General features: G+C 44.1%; 2 protein-coding genes across 2 annotated transcripts in view; one reads left to right on the top strand and one right to left on the bottom strand.

The window, feature by feature from the left end:
• The window catches only part of TTC7A (tetratricopeptide repeat domain 7A), a 196,807-nt gene extending 186,657 nt beyond the window's left edge, over positions 1-10,150 (bottom strand). Inside the window, 2 exon segments of the mRNA XM_021001283.2 lie at positions 4,562-4,725; positions 9,813-10,150. Of these exon segments, the coding sequence (XP_020856942.1) occupies positions 4,562-4,725; positions 9,813-9,990 (342 nt within the window). The 5' untranslated portion in view covers positions 9,991-10,150.
• Positions 8,735-21,706, top strand: part of MCFD2 (multiple coagulation factor deficiency 2, ER cargo receptor complex subunit) — a 54,233-nt gene continuing 41,261 nt past the window's right edge. The window contains exon 1 of the mRNA XM_078149500.1: positions 8,735-9,334. The gene's annotated coding sequence lies outside the window, so the exon portion shown is untranslated. The remainder of the gene's footprint in view (positions 9,335-21,706) is intronic.

Here is a 21,706-nt window from a genome sequence, read left to right as displayed (position 1 = left end):
TCAGGAATTAGAATGGAGAAAAAGACCAGTCGGGCACTTAACTTCTTAGGGGAAAAAAATAACGTGAGAACAAGACCAATCAATCAACAAGAATTTATTAAGGATCTTTTGTTCAACTTTTTCAGTCTTATATGACTCTTTGAGACCCCATTTGGGGTTTTCTTGGCAAAGATACTGGAATGGATTGCTGTTTCCTTCTCCAGTTCACTTGACAGATGAGGAAACCGAGGCAAACAGAAGTAAGTGACTTGTCCAGGGTCACACAACTAGTACTAAGGCCAGATCTGAACTCAGGAAGAGGAGTCTTTCTGATTCCAGGCCTGGGGGCTCTATCCACTCTACCACCTAGCTCCCCCTGTACCAGACCCTGTGCATATAAAGCCAAAAACTAAATAGTCCTTGCCCTCAGGGAGCTTAAATTGTATTGTGGGAAAACAACATATACACAAATAGATCAAAACTAAATACCAGGTAAATGGCCGGGGGGGGGGGGGGGAGGCATTAGCAGCTGGGGAAATCAGGAAAGACTGGATATAGGAGTTACTCGTGTAGAGTAGAAGCAATGTGGCTTTGGACCAAGCGATATGGATGGAAGGAAGAGAGGCTATGGAAAAATAACAGAGACAGGCACTGAATGGGCACTGGGGAACAAGAATTGGGATGACTTCTTGGCCTAGCGTGGGGAGATGAGGGTGGAGGTTAAAAGGAGAAAACAGCCAGGGACAAGGCATTGCTCAGAAAGCTAGCCTTCTAGGAAAGCAAGATAGAAAGAAAAGGAGATAAAGAATTCCAGAATAAAGGAGCATTTTGATAACCGCCAGTGCAGTGGTACACTGATCAGATACGGCACTGGGCCTGGAGTCTGGAAGACCCAAGTTTAAATCTGGTCTCAGACACCAAATAGCTGCATGATTCTGGGCAAAGCACTTAATCTGTCTGCCCTAAAATGGGGCTAATAATAGTATTTATCTACCAGAGTTGCTGTAAGGGTCAAATGAGATGGTATTGGTAAAGTGCTATACAAATGCTAGCTAGTGGTAGTTAAGAGTAGCATAGGACAAGAGGAGGAGAATGTTAGGTAAGGACTGGGCAGGGGTTGAATTAAGCTGGAGAGGGATAATAGACGCAGGGGTATCAGAAGAAAAGAGGGGTTTTTTTTTGTTTTTAATCTCTGCAGATAAGTGACTGAATCATAGGGATTAGGGAAACAAGATGTACAGTCTGCTAGCTAGCATTACAATCGGCAAAGCGCCAGGTGATCTGAGCCCAGGAGACATCATCGTAAGGTTCATTGTAAAGGTCTGTAAAGGCTGCAACTCATCTGAGGCAGTGAACACACAAGAGACAATCATTACGGTCCTGGAATCAGCAAAAGAGCTCTAAGGCAAGAGGCTGACGCTGGGGCTGGGCGGGTCATGCCGTACAGGAGGCCTCTGTCTAGTGCTGGGCCCCCCCGTAACCATCTCACAGGTGGAGGCCCGAGCAGCAGAGACTTTCCAGCAAAAGACTCTACTCTTTCTTCAGCAGCTGCAGCACCCACTACCTCCCTGGGCCCCCAGTGTTTTCTTAGATGGCAACGTTTGACAGCAGAATGAGCACCAAGACAGGGGTTTTGTATCAACAGCACCTCTGCTCTAGCTCCCAAGGTAGGCACACATACACATACATATACATACACACACTGGCAATCACAAAGAACGGCAAACAATGCTGGCGTCCAACAGGCATCAGAATCATACATACAGATCTAGAGCTAGAAAGGATCTCAGAAGACTGTCAGTCCAATCCACTCATTTTACAGATAAGGAAACTGAGGACAATACAAATCTATGCATGATCCTAATATGTATTTGCTGATGTTGTTGTCCTCAATAATACTGTTATTTAATTTTAGTTCTTCTGCAGCTATGCTAAGAGATAGGAATTCAATATGCATCTATTAACTGCTTACTGCGTGCAAAGGGAGAAGCAGCACGAAGTGCAGGGACCCCTGGGAGCCAGGAAGAAGCCCAGCATGGGGAGCCTTCTGATCTAGGGATCAAGCCCCGCCTCTAACACACACTAGCTGTGCACCCATGCTCTCAGACAATCCTCTCAAGTTCATGTTTACAAACGAATTTACAAAGGAGCTGCACTAAAGCGTTTTACCTCCTGGGAGTTTCCCCTAACTCATTTTTTTCTCATTCTATCTCTAGAATAACATCCCTGTGAAGTAGGGAGGACCAGAGGTCTGTCTTCTTGGTTTTAATTTTTTTTTCCCCCAAAGAACAAAAAATAGATTTTCTCCTCTCCTTCACCATCCTATCTTAGAGACAGGGTTGGATGGTCTGCCTGGGACTTAGCTCAGGCTGGTGTTCACTCATCTAGCTCCTTCAGGGCAGAGGAGAGACTAAACAGGGCGAGGCGGAGCCTCATCTTCTGAAGAGCCAAGAGGAGTCAGCAAAGCTGGCAAATCCCGGTAACCCGAGGTCCCCCTTTTGCTGGATTTAAACTCTGGCAACTCTTCCCTGCTTCCTGTACCTTGGTGAAGCCACGAGTCACTTTTCCTACCGCTCATAATAATGAAGAGGGCAATGATGAGAATAATCATCATAACACCTGGTCCTCACCCTTCCCTCACAAGGAAGCAGAGAAAATTAGTGAGCCAACAGAGAGAAAGGGCTTTGAACTTTCCTGGAGAATAACAGCATGAGGTAAACAAATACAGGGCAGGATCCAATCATCTCCTTCCAAGGGAAGGGGGAAAAAGCAGGAACATTCTTCTGGAGTGACGAGGTGTGACCTGACAGAAGCATGCCTGCCCAGATGAACTCAAGCAATTCATTTTTCTATGCTGTACCATCCACATAAGGGGAAGACTAATCTCTGCCTTCTCTTCTTCACAGGACACATGAGAGATCTGGAAGTACTTTACTCTTCATTTTTTTCCAGGCCAACAAAAACAAGGCATTACTATCCTCCCAATTTTTACTTATATATTTTGTTTTCAGAGTTTATACAGGTGGGTATAGTGGACAGGTAGACCATGGTGTCAAGGAAGGCGCGTGGAATAATGGGGAAAGCTCTGGCTCTGAGATCACAAGCCCTGGGTTCAGATTCTGCCTCTAATATTGACTAGTTGGGGGACTTTAGGCAAATCTCCAGGTTTCAGTTTTCCCATCAGTAAAATGAGGGGATCAGACCAGCTGATTTCTAATGTCCCTTCCCATTCTTGAGCCACGATCCTACAACCTGGATTCCTGTCCAGGCCCTGACCCCATACCAACTGTGTGATCAGGGCCAAATGCCAATCTCAAAATGCCCCCAGGTAACTCAGTAAGTTACAGAAGACATCGAGAAGGAAGTTCTACCACCTCCCTTCACACCCCAAGGACAAAGGCCCTGGAAGCCAGTGTTAGTCCAGTAAATTCACCGGCCAGAGTAGACTTTCATTTAAATATTAAAAACGTTTGAACCCATTTCATCCCAATGAAGACAATTTCAGTCCTGGACAGGGAACAGCAAACCCAATCCAGGAATGGGAAAAACAACTCAAAATCCTCTCTGCTCAGTATACCCCAGAAATGAGTAACTTAAGGAATGCCTGCTGAATGAAACAGAAGCCAACCAGAGAGAGGGCTGGGGAAGCAGCTCAGTCCAATCTAGTCTTTCCATCCCCTGCAAAGAAATCAATAGATACCACAGCTGGAGGCCATTCTCCAGGGTATATGCATCCCAATTCATCTTAGCTCCACATTAAACCTTTCCCAACAGGGAGTTTAAAAGCTTAGCCACAGAGGCTGACTCCAGTTGCCCCAAAGCACTCCAACTTGACTTCAGAAGGGAAAGTCCCAGGTGATAAGCAGGCCTAGGGTTAAGGCTCAGCTCTGTCATCACCTTGCTATGTGACCTAGGGCAGGCTGCCTCACCCCTCTGACCTTCTTTCTTCACCTGCAGAATCTCCAAGGTCCCTTCCAGTATTTTTTCAGTCGATGATTTTCTGCTACTAAGATTCTTTCCCATTATGGGACCTCAGTCTAGTTCAATTCTTTTTCTCTCTCAGTGCCTGCAATACTCTGTTGTGTCTGGGGGTGCAGGGAGCAGGTACATGGTACGGAAGCTCCTCCCCCTGATGAAGTAGATCAGCAAGTTAACTATAATTCCCGGGCTCAGGGCACTGAAAGATTGAGTACTTTACCTATGGTTACAAAGCACACATGTATCAAGGGACCAAGGACCATGGGAGTTTCAGGCTAGAAGGGATATTAGAGGCCATTGAGTACAACCCCTCATTTTACAGATAAGGAAGCTAAGGCTCAGAAAAGTTAAGTGACTTGCTTAAGGTCACGTGGCAAGTAAGTGTATGAGACAGGATCTGAATCCAAATCATCTTGACTCCAAGTCCAACAGTCTATCCACTACACCATGCTGCCTTCTCACTTTGCACACAGTAGGCACCTAATAAATGCATGCTGAAATGAATTCCCTAATCTTCAGTGGAACCCTCCACAATTGCCTAGACCCATAATGTTTTATCTTTTAACTCCTGTGTCCCCATCCCCAATCCAATTTAGCTACTTACCGACAATTTCCCTCTGTTGAGGATACTAGTCAGATACTTTTTGGCTTCAAACATTTTGGGCTGGTTCTTCTCCACCAAAGGGATGGAATCTCTTAGGTCACTAACATTCTCCTTCAAGCACTGCTCCAGCATGGCCTCTGCAAGGAGGAGCTTCCCAAAGTCATCTGAAAGAGAGAGCCCGAGAAATGAAAGCCAGTAGATAAGTGTGGGGAATCACAGAAAAGAAGGCAAAAACACAGAAGGGTGAAAAGCATCCACTGGCCAGAATCAGATTCTATTTCTTATGCACGTATGTTGCGGTTATGACTACAGAGTATCATCCCTATTAGACTATGAACTCAGTGAGAGCTCTGGTCCCTCTATGAGTCAGCTATCTCCCACAGTGCCCAAAATGGTGGACTTTGGGTGGAGGGGTGAAAGGGAAAAATCTAGCCTGGTGATTTAATTTGCTGTGGGTGACTCTTGAGTATTGAAAGTCTCCCCTTCTGAGGTCTATCAGCAACTTCTTGTCTTTGAAAGTTGCCCAAGCACAGAAGCTGAATGACTTGCTTGTGAGCCCAAGCTGAATGACCTGTCACAGACTACAGGCAGAACTTGAACCCTGGTCTTCCAAAGGCCAGACTTCTATCCACGATCCCACGATGCCACAAATGCTTCACAAACCAGGCATTTCATCAATTAAAAAAAAAAGTGCCAGCCCTGCAGTGACCACAACGCTAATTTCTGTAATCTAAATTAGATTTTCCACTTAAGCACAAAAAATCATCCCTTTTTAGAAAAGCAAAGGCAAGATTTTCATCAGGCTGTAACCATCTTGGGCATTTTGCCATGGTCACTTTTAAAGTATTCCCTTGATGTTTTTTTTTACCCTCAAAAACAATTTGGTGCTCCCCAAAATGAATTGACAAATGAAATGAATTCACAGAATTTAAAGTGAGCTGTAGTGAACCCCTCCATCCCAAGCTGAGGGAAGATACAAACCCTAGGCATCCTACAGCACCCCCAAACAAAATAGTGCACTTGTACAAAGCACTCAGAAGGTAACAAACACTTCCTATCATCTCAAAGAATACAACAACCCTGTGAGTTAGGCAGGTCAGACAGCAGTATTCTCGTCATCTCATGCACGAGGAAAGTGATGCTCCAAGAAATTAAATAACTGACTTGTCCACAACCTCAGGCTAAGCAAGTGACACAGCCGGGAGGTGACCCAGCATCCTTAGATTCCATTCTAACAAGTGCTATGTACTGCTTACGTCTGAAGGAGCAGCGCCTCCAACCCAAAGCATTTTGTTTTCAAAGCCAAACTTCACTTGTAAACACACACACACACACACACACACACACACACACACATATTTTTTCTTTCTCTATGTTAAAGATATCAGTAACTTGGCAAAAGGCACCGTTGAGATCTTAAAGTTACAAGACACCTAAGCATGGAGCAGCCTCTGTCAGGAGGTTATGAGCTCCCCCTCACCCTAGTCCTTTAGGTTGCCAGATGTAGCCTTAAGGGGATTTCATGCTCAGGACTGTGTCAGACTAGGATGCCCTTGGAGGCCCTATTTCAGGCTCAGGTTTCTGTGATGCGGAGCTGTAGTTTTACTCAGTAAAATGTGCTACTTAAAAAAAAAACCCACATATTCAATTGACATTGGCAAAGTCTGTTGTCAGGAATCTTAAGGTCCTATGAAATTGTTCTCAGCCTTTCCAGGTTGGCATTTTTTACCCTCTCATAGGGTAGGGCCCAAATTTTGTTCTACCTCTAGGGCAATCAGTCCCAAAAACAGTTCCTTGCTCAATCAGCCAGCATCTCCTCTGGGATGAGAATGTTTTCTGGCTGTTGTACAAACACCCCCAAAGCCTGAAATCAACATGATTTTTCTAACAAGATGTGGACGTCTATCTTCTGACATTAACTTTCTTCCAAGTGTTGCAGGGGATGCAGTCAATACAGAATTCAATACAGAATTTTTATTAACATTTTGGCCAAAATCAACCTGGGAAACAAATGACTCATTCATTCAACAAATATTTATTGAATGTCCCAAGTCTCATTACGGCTGTCGCAAGGTAGCTCCTGCAAAGAGAAGGGAGACTCTCAGTAGGAAGGACCCCATACTGTACTTATGATCTGGTGTGCTTGCCCATCTCAGACACAGAAGCAGAGATTTAAAACCGGAAAGGACATTAGGAAGTCAACTAATGATTTCCAACTCCCTTCTTTTACAGAGAGATCAAGTGATTCCCTTAAGGTCTAACAGGTTGGGGTTCTAATTCCAAGGCTAACCTCAGTGTCCTAATCTCATTTTATGGTAAAAGGAAACTGAGGAACGTAAGCGAAGTGAATTTTCACACAAGTGGTAAATAGCAGATTGCGGATTCAAACCCAAAACTAATAAGTAAATCCAGTATTTTATCTCTCACATCACACTGTCTGGGTCAGTTCTTCCCCTCCTTCCTCCCCCAAGAGCCCAGGGACATAAAGCAGCCCTCTGAACCCAAGACATTTGGATTGAGTTCCCAAGCCTTGTCTCCTAGCTTCTAAGAAAATGCTCATTATTTAAAAAAAAAACACAAAAACAAAAGCACTGGGAACACCAGCTGTCACTAACTAGTATCCAGGAAACCTCAAGCCATGAAATGCCAGAAAATAAATACCTTCTTTCCAAAGACAGGAGTTTTTCAAAAACAGCAGCAGTAAACTTCACTAATGAGAAGCAAAGGGTGACACAAATATGCCTGGCACAAACCCATGTATATCACAGGACAGGCAGGTGCTGGTGACTGCAACAAAGGACTAAAATGGGGGAAAAAAAACCAAACTGCTCCTGGGAAAACCCCAAAACAATTAATTCTCTCCCAATTATCTGTATTAATAGGAAAAAGTGGTGGCCTGCAAAAATTGTAAACAGCTTTGAGGAGGGCCTTAGTAAAAGGGAAAGTCGTATGATTGAAACCCAGGGGCAAATCTCAACTTAGTATACTCTTAGTATGCCATTTTAGGAAAGTCACTTTCCCTCTTAGGTCCTCAATTTCTTCATCTGTAAAATGAGAGAATCAGCACAGATCCAGAGGCAAAAAGAGAGTTTCAGAGGCTCCCACAGTCAAACACCTCATCTTATAGATAAGGAAATAGGGACCCAGGGAAGTGGCTGGGGATGCTCTGAACAAGCTTACTAGCTGGAATTTGAACTCGTCTTCCCAGTCCCAGGACTCATCCACCATGTAACCCAGCTGCTCCAAGATGCCTGGGGTGTTGCTTTTTTTTTTTCAGCTGCAAATTTATGACCCTACCTTAGCTCAAAAGGCTCTTTTGTGTATAACTGAGATATGTATGTACTTTTTTAGGGGCGTGGCCTCTATCTGGAAGTATATTCCAGGTAGCATACAGGCTCACCCCTGAAAAAGGGAAAACATAAATTAAGTGCTTAAAAATTACACAGATTATGGGTTGAAATTGTGTTTTAGACAGAACTGGGAATGAGAACTCAACACTGAACACAAACACTGGAGGGTGAACAAGAAAACAACTCCATTCAGATGGTTATATATGAAAACAAGTGTCTTTCCTGAGTTCATTGTAGACCAGTGCCTCTGGCCTGAGAAAAGGCAATGGAATCTTACTCAAGTCTGCAAAGTTTCCTCCACGTTATTCATGTGCTTAAATTGGAAGTTGACTGCAGAGGGAAATTGTTTTAAAATGCTCCATCCCTTCCCCCATTCACAACTACTCTCCTTCAGTCAATAGTACAAATGCAAAGTTGTTCTGGTTTGGGGTCATTTCAGTACACAGAGTAATTTTCCCCAGGTGACTGGCCCATTCAGAATAGATTTTCGGAGGATTTAGAGGGGGAAGAAGTGCTACTAAGACTGATTAACTGTTAGTTAGCACTGCAAAGGGTAGGAAGAACTCCCTTTAAAGTTTGCAAATACCCAGCTATTAATTTCCAGCAGGCTAAAAGCATCAGGCAGTTTAACAAAGACTACACAAGAACTTCCTCTTTCAAACTCAACTTCGCTACTTCTGCGTATGTTTCAGTTTCTCTCCTTCCGCCCCACCCTCTCCCTACCTTCCCTCTTCTACAAGCCCCCGCCCCCTTCTCCTAACCTCAAAGTAGGAAGGTGGGGGGAAGGAGAGAGAATTCATTTAAGACAGAAACTACACTCAAATGGGTAATACAACAACTCCACAGCAGAGAGGAAGGGGAAGCCACTTCAAGGACCATCCAAGACAGCATCTAATGCATGATTAATTCCCCCATTTTAAACACAGCAACAAGCTTGTGACTTTCTTCCTTCCGAAGGCAGACTACCCAAAGACTCCTTCTAAGTTTAAGTGAGCTGCCCGTTCTCCACGCCCATCCCTACCTGCCTCGCCAGGGCTCCAGGGAGATAGAACGAAACTGCTCCCAGAGCGACTGGTCAAGTTGTGTGTTTTTTTTCTGGGGGGGAGGTACGGGTGTGTGTAATGTAAATTACAGGCAAGTACGAGGGGAGAAGAGACTGGTAAATTATAGACAAGAGCTCTGAGGGGTGCTCCAGGGGAGGCGACTGATGAAGTTGGACCTTTGCCAGCATCCCGGAGTGATGGGTCAACGAACGAACCTTCCAGACCCTCCCAGAGGGAAGTCAGGTTTTCAGAGCGGGAGAGGGAGTTGTGAATTACAGGTAAGAGCACTGGGGTGCGCTCCGGAGGAAGGACTGATGAAACGGGCCCCTCGCCACCACCGTCAAGTTTTCAGAGGTAGAGAGAAAGGTTGCAAATTGCAGGCAAGTGCGGAGGGGAAAGGGGGGTTGTGCATCGAAAGAAGGGCTGATGAAGCCGGACTCTCGGGATCCCTCCGGGAGGAATCAGTCAAGTTTTCCGGGGGCGGGGAAGAAGAGTTGTAAATTAACAAGGAACTGGGAGGTACTCGAGGGGGACCTTCGGGATCATCCCAGAGGGACGGGGTGGGGGGGGCGAGGAGAGTTGTAAACTAGTGGCAAGTGCACCGGCGGGAGGGGGTGTGCTCGGGGAAACCCTCCCGATCGGTCAAACTTTTGAGCAGTTAATTACCGGCAAGTGTATCGGGGGCGGGGATGCTGGGAGGACCCTCGGGATAAGTTTTCAGGGAGGGATAAGGGGGCTTGTAAATTACGGGCAAGCACACGGAGGGAGGTGCTGAAGCAGCGGGAGCAGCAGGGCCCCGCCAAGCAGCAGCCCCGGGCGGGGCCCCAGTGGCCGGCGGGCCCGGGAGCCCCGACTCACCGACGTCCTGCTTGGTGAGGCAGACGCTCCGGCTGCCGGCCCGCCAGCCGCCGGTGCTGGGGATGCTCTGCAGCTGAAAAACGAGGGAGGGCACCCGCTCCCACTGGCCCTCGGCGCGGCAGCGCTCCAGCTCGCTCTCCAGCTTCAGGTGGGTGCTGTGTGTGCCCTTCGAAGACATCTTCGAGCGGAGGAAGGTGTCATCGGAGGAGCGGTGGGGAAGTGGAGACCAGGTCGAGGGCGACGGCCGGGCTGGGGCCCCGATGCAAACGATTGAGGCGGAGAGGAGGGCTGGGGCGGCCGGGGCTGCGGCGGCGGCGGCAGGCGCGGCGCGGCCCCGGGACGAGGGCGACGCAGTAGGGAGCTTCCCGTGGCTGCCGCCGCCGCCACCACCACCGCCGCCGCCGCCGCCGCCCGCAGTGCCGCGCTCTGAGCCGGGCTGGGGCTGCGCGAGCGCGGCGGGGCCGGCGGCAGGCGCCTCCTTCGCAGCAGCTGCCCGTCCCGCTGCTGCTGCCGCCTCTGCTGCAGTAGAAGCCACAGCCCCGGCCTCCGCCTCGGCCTTTTCCAGCTGCGGCACCACCCCCGGGCTCGGCTCCACCCCGGGGGGGGCGTGCCCCGAGCATGGCGTAGAAATCGTGCTGGCCGCCAGCGGAGGTAGAGAGGACATGTGCGCCGCGTGCGATCCCAGGGCCGCCACCCTGAGCTCCCCGCAGAGGCTGTCGCCGCCGGCTTCACCTTAATGCCGGCGGGCTGCCCAGCGCCTGTAGGTGGCCCCGTCCCGTCCCATCTGGGTCCTGCGGCCCTCCCCGGGGGGGCGTTTTGAGGGGATCCCCGCCCACCGCGCGGCTTTGTGAGGTGTCCCCTCCGGGCACGTCACAAATCCGGGGAGAGGCTCCCCCGGCCGGCGTCGAAGAGATTGGAAAGTGGAGCGGGCGCCCAGGCTTCGGCCCCTCGGCGCCCTTGCTCGCTGCTCCTCGCCGGCTCGCCCCTTGGCTTCCCGGGGGAGGCGGAAACGGCTCCACGGGGTCAAGTGCCCCAGTGCCCGGGGGGCGCGACTCCGGGCCGGGACGGCTTGGAGCCCCCTGCTTTAGAAACCCGGAGCTTCGCGTTCCAAACCGCCCTGCCTTGGCCCAGCCGGGAGCCGGCCCAGCTACTCCTCTAACCGGCCTCTCAGCCCTATTGAAATGGCCCTAAAGTGGTTCTCTAAGTTGTCCGACCCCTTAATTGTTCCTGCGGCCCGACGGCCCGTCAAACATACACGTGGTCCACTCGATTGACTGTACTCTCATGCTTGTTTAGCCAAAGAAATATGTACCTATGTGTATATAAAGAGGAACACCTAGAAGTACGGGTGTAGGTATATACGTATATGTACATGGCGAGGTACACCTAGACATGTATATCCATACGTGCCTATATGTATAAATACAATTTGTATATAAAGATGTACCCATATGTATGGACAGCTAGGTGGTGCATGGATAGAGTGCTGGGCCTGAAGTCAGGAAGACTCATCTTCCCTGCTAGTTGTGTGACCCTGAGCAAGCCACTTAACCCGGTCTGCTTCTGCTTCCTCATCTGTAAAATGAGCTTGAGAAGGAAAGGGAAAACTAGGCCAGTACGTGCTAAGAAAACCCCAAATGGGGCCATGAAGGGTCAGGGACGACTAAATAACAATGAAACCTGTATTAAGATACACATATGGGCATATGTGTATATAAATGTTATATATACATGTAGATGGGGGTATATGAAAATATATATCAAGATATAAGTACATGTCTATAAAGTTGATATACATATAGGTATGTGTATATAAAGCTTATATATTTCTATAAGTACATAAAGAAATATATAAAGATATACATTTAGGCATATATGTGTATATAATGATCTATCTACTATATGTAGGTGAAGATATATGTACATAAAGAAATATATAAAGTATATATAGACATGTATGTATAGATAATATACCTATATGTGTATGAAGATACGTAAAGGTGTGTATGTGTACATATTAAAACCTATATGCATATGGAGATATGTATGTAAAGAAATATATGCATATATATATATATAAAGGTATACATATAGATATATTTATGTGTATAGATATGTGGGCAGCTAGGTAGTGCAGTGAATAGAGTACTTGGCCTGGAGTCAGGAGACTCATTTTTACTGCATTCAAATCCAGCCTCAGACACTTACTAGCTGTGTGACCCTGGGCAAGTCACTTAACCCTGTTTGCCTCAGTTTCCTCATCTGTAAAATCAGCTGGAGAAGGAAATGGCAAACTGCTCCAATATCTTTGCCAAGAATACCCCAAATGAGGTCACAAAGAATCAGGCATGACAAAACCACTCAACAACATATAGATATTATATCTACCTGTTTACATGTATATACATATGTGTATATAAAGATATATATATAGTATATAATGAAGGAGCAAAAAGGACAAGGGCTTAGACTCACAAAGTCACTAAGAGATGGAAGGAATCTAGGCATAAACGGGTTTAAATGACCTCGCCAAGGCCTCACAGGTAGTAAGAAGATGGCAGAGTTAGGATTCATACCTATGTCTTCTAATTCCAAAGCAAGCATTATTTCCACTCTACTACTTTGATAAAAACAAAAATATCTGTGCTTCACCTTCTTCTCTCTTCCCTTTTATCCCATCTTTTATCATCTTCTCCCTCTTTATCCATTCTCAGCCTGCTCATCTGTAATCATGGAGCACCATGGCTTAAATTTGGGGAGAAATCACAGCACCTTTCTCTGATGAATGTAGCAGCCTCTACTGATGTTTGAGACTCAACATTTACATAATTATTAATAATGTCTTTCACCTACAGAGATTTCTTCCCACGCCCATCGCCACTAGGTCCTACATTTGGTGTTATTTCTCCAGTAGAGGGTAGATCATTGTACAATGCTGTGATGATCAACTTTGAAAAACTTGGCTAGTCTGATCAATGCAGTGATCCCAGACAATTCCAAAGGACTCAGGATGAAAAAAATGCTATGCTCCTCCAGAGAGAGAAGTGATGAACTCTGAAAATTAAAGTGTAATTTTCTCATTTTCTCTATTTTTTTCTTGCTTTTTAAAAAATGTCTAATATAGAAATGTTTTGTAATTTCACATTTATAATGGGTATCATATTGCTTGACTTCTTAGTTGATATGGGAGGGAATTAGAGGGAGGAAGAGAATTTAGAACTCAAAATTTAAATAGAAAAGAATATCAAAAATAGATATTAAATATTTTTAAATTCTTTTAAAAATAAAAATAAATAAAATATTCAAAGAAAAATATTTAACCTGCATTTACACACATATACACACATACCCTCTACCTGGAGATCCAGGTGTTAAACATTTACCAGCATACCTATGCTTGGAACTCTAATGACTCTATCACATCATTTCCAGGCCAAGCTTTTATTTCTTATTTTCATAAGAACCCTTTAAAAAATCCAGGGTACTTACCCCAATTTTTTTTGTCCCAACCTATGATTTCATTTTCTGTGGGAAGCTTCTAGTATGAAAGCTATACCCACTCATATAGATCAGCATCTGGTTTGTAAACCCGCTTCCTCTGGACTCCAAGCCCGGCCCTCTACTCTCCACACCATATTACCTCTCCCTTATATATCTTGAATGTGTAAATTAATATCATTATATAGTTGAAGTATCCAGAGGATTTTTCTTGATGGTATTCCACTGGACCTGTTCGAAATGTCACTGTCCTGAAATGTAGTGCCTCCATGTGTTCAGACCTGGGCAGAATACAACGGGACTGTCACCGCTGACATTCTGGATACTATGCTACTATTAATACTGCTTAAAATGGCGTTCGTGGGGGGTTTTGGCAGCCATGTCACACTTGGATTATCTTGGGGTTTTGTGTGTTTTTTTTTTTGTTTGTTTTTGTTTTTTGTTTTTTACACTTGGATTATCTTGAACTACCTACATCACCACTGGAATGTTCTTTTGACATGAGCTATTAACTATGTCTCTCCCACAATGTGCAATTGGTAGGCACTGTTGAATTGAGCCCAAATATGGTCATTTAGGTAGTGGGCATGGTGAAATAGTAATAAAGTCTCCAAGATTTCATTTCCTTTGATGCTTAGAACCCGAAGCATTAGTCACTGGGGGAAAAAAATCCTAGTCTCCATTTCCCAGAAGGCCCTATGCAAAGTGGTGGTTAACAGGTAAGCCCTGTGATGGAGAATTTTCTCGGAGGCAGAAGGTATAAAAGTGCAAATACTGGAACATAAAGACAGTAAAGGTGAAGAGGACCCAAGCAGACAGTAGCTCTTGGAGAGGGGGGCACAATACTGGGTAAAGTTGCAATAACATTCAGTCCTGGTGAACCCAGGGGTCCAATCAGTCAATCAATGAACAAATCAATTAAGTGTCTATTATATGCCAGGCACTGGTGCTAAGCAATGGGAATGCAAAAGGAGATAAAAGACAGTCCCTACTCTCCAGGAGCTTACAATCTAATGGGGGAGACAACGTGCAAACAAATATATGCAAAGCAAGCTATATATTGGATAAATGGGAAATAGTTACCAGAGGAAGGCACTGGGCAAGGCTTCCTGAAGAAGGTGGGATCTTGTTGTTGTTTGTCCTTTGTTCTCAGAGAAGACCATGACCTCAGGGAGGTGATGCCAAGACATGCAAGAGACTTGGATTGAAGTGAGGCAGGGCTGTGCAAAGTCACCAGCCTCACTTTCTCCTCCAGAGCCACCTGGGCCCAGTGGTGAGATATAGATCAGGACGACTGGAGCTGGCTCTGGATGCAGTGGGAGACGTTGGCCTATTAAAGCTAACTGAGGCAATGCAAATTCAGTAATTAAGGCTATGAGGCAGAAAATGGTCTTTTTCACCTGGTCAAAAAAAGATCAGTTTGGGAGGGGAAGACCCTCAGGGTTTGTAGCCAAAACAGAAACAATTGCTATTTACATTCACTCTGAGCCAATCCTCGCCCAAACAATGACCTCGTGGGGCTTGGGACTTATCAGTTTGCCAGTCAACAGGGTCTGCATTCAAGAGGCTGAAGCAGATCTTCATACCATCTACTGAAACCAGACCAAAGATGCCTCTGTTTCTCCACTAATTTCCCCTCTCGCCCTGGAGGGGGGATAAAGTCCTCACCCTTGCAAGAGTATTTCAGGGATAGGATATTTGTCAATGTGTGGAGCCTTAAAATGATTTCACTGTTTTAATTCCCATTTTTTACTTTGCTATTCTGTCTGCATTACTCTGACTACTCGCTTTAAAGGTCTACCTGGTCTGGAACATAATGCATATTAGACCTGCATTTAATAATAATGGCAATAATAATAATAGTTGGCATTTTAAAAGCACTTTAAATTTTGCAAACAATTTTGCATGTGTTCTCTGATATGGTTCTCACAACAGCCCTGGGAGGTAAGTGCTATTAGTATCCCCATTTTATAGATGAGGAAACTGGGGCTGAGAGAATTCAAATGACTTGCCCAGAGTCACATGAGTGTCTGGGGTCTTCCTGATTCCAAGTCAGCACTGGATCCCCTGAGCCACAGAACACCCCATACTGAATCTGGAGGTTGTGATTCTAGGTTAAGTTAGGAATTCTAGAGTCAAGAGTTACATTTGTCCCCAGTAAGTTTTGTCTTACTAGATTCAGCTCACTGTTCCACCTTTCGGATTTTGATTCGGAGAGATATTAGCAATCTCTCCTAGCTCTAAATCATCCACAAATCTGATAAGCGTGCAAACTGTTCCTTTATGCAAGCCACTGAAAAAAATGAGGCAAGACTATTCTAAGGATACCATACTTTCCTCCAGGTCAACATTGGTCCTGTCATACTTCCCTTTCTGAATCAACCTAATGGCTATCACCCAGTCTGTGTATCACTATCTTAAGAGTCCGTAAGGATGCTGTGACTTCTGTCAAATGCCTTGCTGAAACCCAGGTCTGTGGCAATCTATGGCATTTCTCATAGTCTGAGTCATTCTTGATGAGCGTATATCTTCATTTGCAGCAATTGCTGTTTCTCCTTTTCAGTGATATTCAGTCACATCTGACACATTGTGGACCCATTTGGGGTTTTCATGGTAAAGAAACTGGCATGGCATGCTATTTCCTTCTTCAGCTCATTTTACGTATGAGGAAACTGAGGCAGAGTTAAATGACTTGCCCAGAGTCACACAGCTAGCAAGTGTCTGAGACTAGATTTGAACTCAGGAAGATAAGTCTTCCTGACTCCAGGCCTGGCGCTCTATCCACTGCACCACCTAGCTGCCCATCTGTTTCCCCTTAGCAAAACTCAGAAACTAATTGTGATGCAGCTAAAGGAGCATGGCACTAAGTCAGAAGATTTAGGTTTAAATCCTGGGTCTGCCACCTGCCATCTTTGTTACCTTAGGCAAGTTACTCAACCTCTCCTCATCTTTTTTTTTTTTGTTAAATGTATTCGGTTTTCTCATCTTTAAAATGAGGGAGTTGAACTGGATGACTTCTAAGGGCCCATCTAATTCTAAATCTTGGAAACCTCAAATGTCCCCTCCAGCTCTAAATCTATTATTCTATGCTATGTATTAATACAATAAAACTTTTAGATCTTTAAACAATCAATGAGTCAAGTCAGTCAATTACACACTTATTAAGCACCTACTGTGTACCAGGGATGTATACCTATTTGTGTCTAATGGTAGCCATCTGGGGGGGGAGGAGGGAGAAGAAGGAAGAAAAAAAATTCACATGATAACTATTGTATATTTGGGGGTAATAGCAAGTTGTACATGGTAGATTTGCAGTTTCATGTGCAATCATCTTTTTTATTGCACTATATTAGGGAAATGCTTGTTTTGTGAATTGAAAATAAAATAATTTTTAAAAACCTCAATCAATCAACAAATATTTATTAAGTGCCTACTATGTGTCAGGCACTGTGCTACTCCCTGTAGTTACAAGTTCAAAGAATGAAATTCCTTACTTGAATGGTGGAGCCAAGAAGTCTGTATATGAAAGAATATGAATATATCCAAAGCAGTTAAATATGAGGTGGTTGGGGAGGGAGGGCAGCCCTAGATTTTGGAAGGACCCTTGGGGATTAAATAACTCATTTTCTTTATTCTAATCAGGCATTTTAGAACTCTGTCAAGAACCGAATGTCCAGTTAAAAGTTGAGAGAGGATTATACCAGGAGAAGGAGAAAGGGAGAGGTAGAATGGGGTACATTATCTCACACAAAACAGACAAGAAAAGGTTCTTCCAGTGGAGGGGAAGCAGGGGAAGGCGAGAGGAAATGAGGGAATCTTGTTCTGGTAGGATTTGGCTTAAGGAGGGAATAACATACACATTCAATCGGGTATGGAAATCTGTCTTACCCTACAGGAAAATAGGGGGAGAAGGGGACAAGAGAGCAGGGGGATGATAGAGAGGAGGGCAGGTTGGGAAAGGGGGCAATCAGAAGGAAATACTTCTAAGGAGGGACGGGGTCAAAAGAAAGAATAGAATAAATGGGGGGTGGGCAGGATAGGATTAAGGGAAATAGAGTTAGTTTTTCACAACATGTCTACTATGGAAGTGTTTTGCGTGACTGCACGTGTATGGCCTGTATTGAGTTGCCTGCCTTTTCAATGAGGGTGGGGTGGGAGGAAGGGAGAAAATTTGGAACCCAAAGTTTTAAAAACACAAGTTTAAAAAAATGTTTTCACATGCAACTGGGAAATAAGAAATATAGGAAATGAGGTACAGAAATCTATCCTGCCCTACAGGAAAATAGAAGGGGAAAGGGATAAGAGAAGAGGGGGGGAAGATAGAAGGGAGGGTAGACTAGGAGAAGGGGTATTCAGAATGCATGCCATCTTGGGAGGGGAGGAACAAGAAGGGGTGAAAATCTGGAATTCAAAATCTTGTGGAAGTGAATGTTGAAAACTAAAAATAAATAAATTTATATTTAAAAAAAAAAGAACTGAATGTCAAGATCCCCAGCACATAGTTAGAAAAAAAAAACTTCTTTCTCAAGGACAGCTAGGTATTGCAGTAGATAGAGCTCTCGCCTTGAAATTGGGAGGACCTGAATTCAAATTTGACCTCAGACACATAACACTTACTAGCTGTGTGACTTTGGGCAAGTCACTTAACCCCGATTACCTCATCTAAAAAATTTTTTTTTAAATCTCTTTCTCATTTTTGAAATTGGAATACCATTTGTCTGGTCCTAGTCCTACACAATCACTCCCATTTCTCATGACTTTTTGAGATCAGTGATTGAACAAACACCTCTGAAAGTTTCTGTAGATCTGTTGTTGGTGGTTTGAATTCACTGTTAAGTGCTTTCTTAATATCTTTCTCATTAACCTCAGCTGCCATCTCCATGTTATTTTTTATGGATTAGCAAAAAAAAAAAACACCAAAAACAAAAAAACCAAACCTCTGGACTTAAAATGAGATCTTGGTTTGAATACCTACTCTCTCTTACGAATGACCTGAGTTGGAATTTCAGTTAGCTATTCTAACAGGATTGTTATGAAGAAAGCAATTTGTAAGTCTTAAAACATTGTATAATCTGAGCTATTATATGAATTGTTAGGTGTGTGACCTTGGAATATGACAGAACCTCTAAACTTGTTTTGTCATCTCTGAAATGGGGGGCTTGGCCTAGATGAGACAGAAAATCTCTTCCAGCTGTAATGTTCTGTGATTCTGTGGTTTTACTGTTTTTGCTCCCTACCCCACCTCACCTACACACACACACACACACACACACACACACACACACACACATGCCTTAGACTGTTCTTTTGTAATATTTTTTTTCCCATTCTAGATTGTTCTTGACATTTGGTTTTAACCTCCTTTTTTGCATAAATGTGTTGGTAGGGAGAACAGACCCCTCCATCTGATGACCTCCCACTACCCCCAGGTCATACATACTCTCTCGTCTTCAAAGCTGCTTCATCTAAAAATGTGCTCACAGTCAGAAACCATCTAAAGCCAGCCACAAATCCCGAACAAGATATTTAACATAAACAACTGCATAAGAAGTGATCTACCCTGTAGCTTCTTTCTATAATTATATGTAATTGCCTGCGTGTCATCTCCCCTATCAGACCAACAGTAATGGCAGAGGATGCAGTGGACAACCATGGCATCTTAGGTGTCTGACCAAGCTCTAACTCTCCAGCCTGCCTGCTTCAGCCACCTTCATGGATGTTAGAATAAGTTGTTCTCATCCACCCATTCAGTTAAGGAAAGTCTGCACATGCTTGGGGTAGACACTCTCCTTAACTCACTAACCAGTAAAATGATACAGGTAATGCCTATAACAATGTAAATGGAAAGAATGACAATAATAACAGATCAAAACTGAATTTGGCAAAAATTAAAATGACCAAGGTTGGCCCTAAAGAAGAAAGAACTATGAGGTAATACCTTCTCCCTTCCCTCCTTTAAAGGGGACCATGGGTGTGGGACCCTATGTATAACATCACACTTTTTTGACATTGTTGCTTAGCTTAATAGAATTTATTTTTCTTGTCTTCTTCCCTTCTCACGTTATTATAAGGGAAAGCTCCCTGGGAAGGGGTGGAGGGAAAAATACAGTGGGAAATATATGTGATGTAAAAACAAAAGATATTCATAAAATTTATTTTAAAAAATAAAGGGAGAAAGAAAGCGATAAAGAGAAAGAAAAAGACAGGAAGGAAGGAAAGGAGGAAAGAAGGAAGGAAGGAAAGAAGGGAGGGAGGAAGGGAAAAGGCCACCAAATTGTGTATTTAACAAAGCACTGGTGACTTTGGAAAGAATAATCATTTATTACACTGCCTGAAATTCTACCAATTAGAGATTCCTTTGAGTTGACTAGCATAATCTTAGAAAATGCAAATGTTTCTTGTAGAATTAAACCCATCCATCATTTATACATTAGTGTAAATATATTCTATTGTACTTCCTTTAACACTAGTGCTTTCTCTCTAAGATTATTTCCAGTCTATATTCTCTCTATCTTGTTTGTACACAGTTGTTCGCGTGTTATCTCTCCCCCCCCCCCCTTAGACTGTGAGCTCCTTAACAGCAGAGCCTTGGGGGAATGGGGGACAGGAGGCTTTCTTTGCATAGCACAGTGCCTGCCACATAGCAGGCACTTAATAAATGTTTGTTGGTTTGACACAACTTGTTGACTTCTTCCCTCCTAACACCTAACTGGGGGGTGGCTAGGTGTCGAAGTGGGTAGAGCACCAGCCCTGGATTCAGGAGGACCTGAGGTCAAATCTGGCCTCAGACACAAAACACTTACTAGCTGTGTGACCCTGGTCAAGTCACTTAACCCCATTGCCTAGGCAAAAAAAAAAAAACCCAAACCCCTAACTGGAAGGACTAGATGAGAGACTGAAAGTTCTTAGAAGGGAACTAGAAGGGGAATAAGAGTAGGGATGGGGTTTTTAGGGGTAGGGGGGAGTGTGACATAGGACTATAGGTAATCTGGGAGTTTGGAGCACTTTGGGAAATAAGAGCAGTCTCCCTGAAGTTTCAGTGCCTGGGAAGAGAGGCACTAGAAGGTGAGATAAGGAAGATGAGAGATGCCAAAAACAATGGTCTATTTCAACATTATGCCCAAGGGTGGCCCTGTGCCCAGGACAGGGGGAGGAAACTCTCTTCTTTCTCCTCCTTCTTCTATTTGATGCTCTTTGCTCCCAGGTGGGGAAGCTCAAGCTGCTATTATTAACATTATAGTTCAGCTACATTTTCTGTCAACACGTCTTCTGTGGGCTAACCTAACCACTTCCTATAAAAATAGTTTCTCCGAGGGGGGAGAGATAGAAGGGAGGGCAGATTAGAAGAAGGGGTATTCAGAATGCATACCATCTCGAGATGGGGAGAAAATTTGGAACTCAAAATCTTGTGGAAGTGAATGTTGAAAACTAAAAATAAATAAATTAATTAAAAATAAATAAATAAAGATTAAAAGATTTTTTAAAAAAATTGTTTCTCGAGCAAATACATTCCAAATTTCAGCTGCTGAAATGTCCACAAAAGTTCAGCGAACAACCCATTCTTAAGTTGAGAACTGAGCCACTCATACTTTCATAATATCCAAGTGCTGACAATGACATGGGGCAGAAATATCATGTCATCAAGGAAATTTATGGAAGAAATGGAAGAGAATATACAAGTACTGGTTATTTCCTGGTGTCTGTTGTAATTAGTTGTCTGTTCTTGAAATGGGGCTCAGAGTTAGGTCTTTTCCTGGTATCTCTCATTCTGCTTCTCAAGAATATTACATGATCTCATTGCTCCATTATTGGAGGGGGAAAAAGGCAAAAGCCTAACAAATATATTCATGCTGTAAATAATATATCCACTTATCAGTTTGACCTTTGCACAGTTTATTCCCTATGCCCTCTTCCATGTTTATCTTTGTCAATGTTGTCCATCTAGATGGTGAAGATATTGGTTAAAACAAAGACATTGTCTGCACTTAACTGGCAGCAGCCTTCCCCTTCCCATCTCCATCCTGGTGTTTAAGGTTGTGGATTTTTTCCTAGGATCTTTCTCTCAATTCCCCATTTATCCTCTGAAAATGTATAGTCGTTGTCTCTAATTACTACTGCTGCTGCTGCTGCTACTGCTGCTACTACTACTACTAAATAGTTTTCATGCAAGGTTTGTATATAGCTGTATCATTTGATCCTCACAAAACACCCTGTGAGGTAGGTGCTGTTTTTATCCCCATTGTACCGATGAGAAAACTGAGGCAAACAGATTAAGTGACTTGCCCAGGATCACATAGTTGTTGAAGTGTCTGAGGCTGGATTTGCATTCATTTTCTTGACTCCATCCTATATTTGAGGAGTCTGAATTGGGCTGATTCCTCCCATTCTTATTCTGC

This window comes from Phascolarctos cinereus, unplaced genomic scaffold (assembly GCF_003287225.1).
Source record: "Phascolarctos cinereus isolate Bilbo 61053 unplaced genomic scaffold, phaCin_HiC Scaffold_2;HRSCAF=192, whole genome shotgun sequence".
NCBI classification, from domain to species: domain Eukaryota; kingdom Metazoa; phylum Chordata; class Mammalia; order Diprotodontia; family Phascolarctidae; genus Phascolarctos; species Phascolarctos cinereus.
Note: the sequence above shows the minus strand (reverse complement) of the source record. Positions and strands in the feature narration are given on the sequence as shown.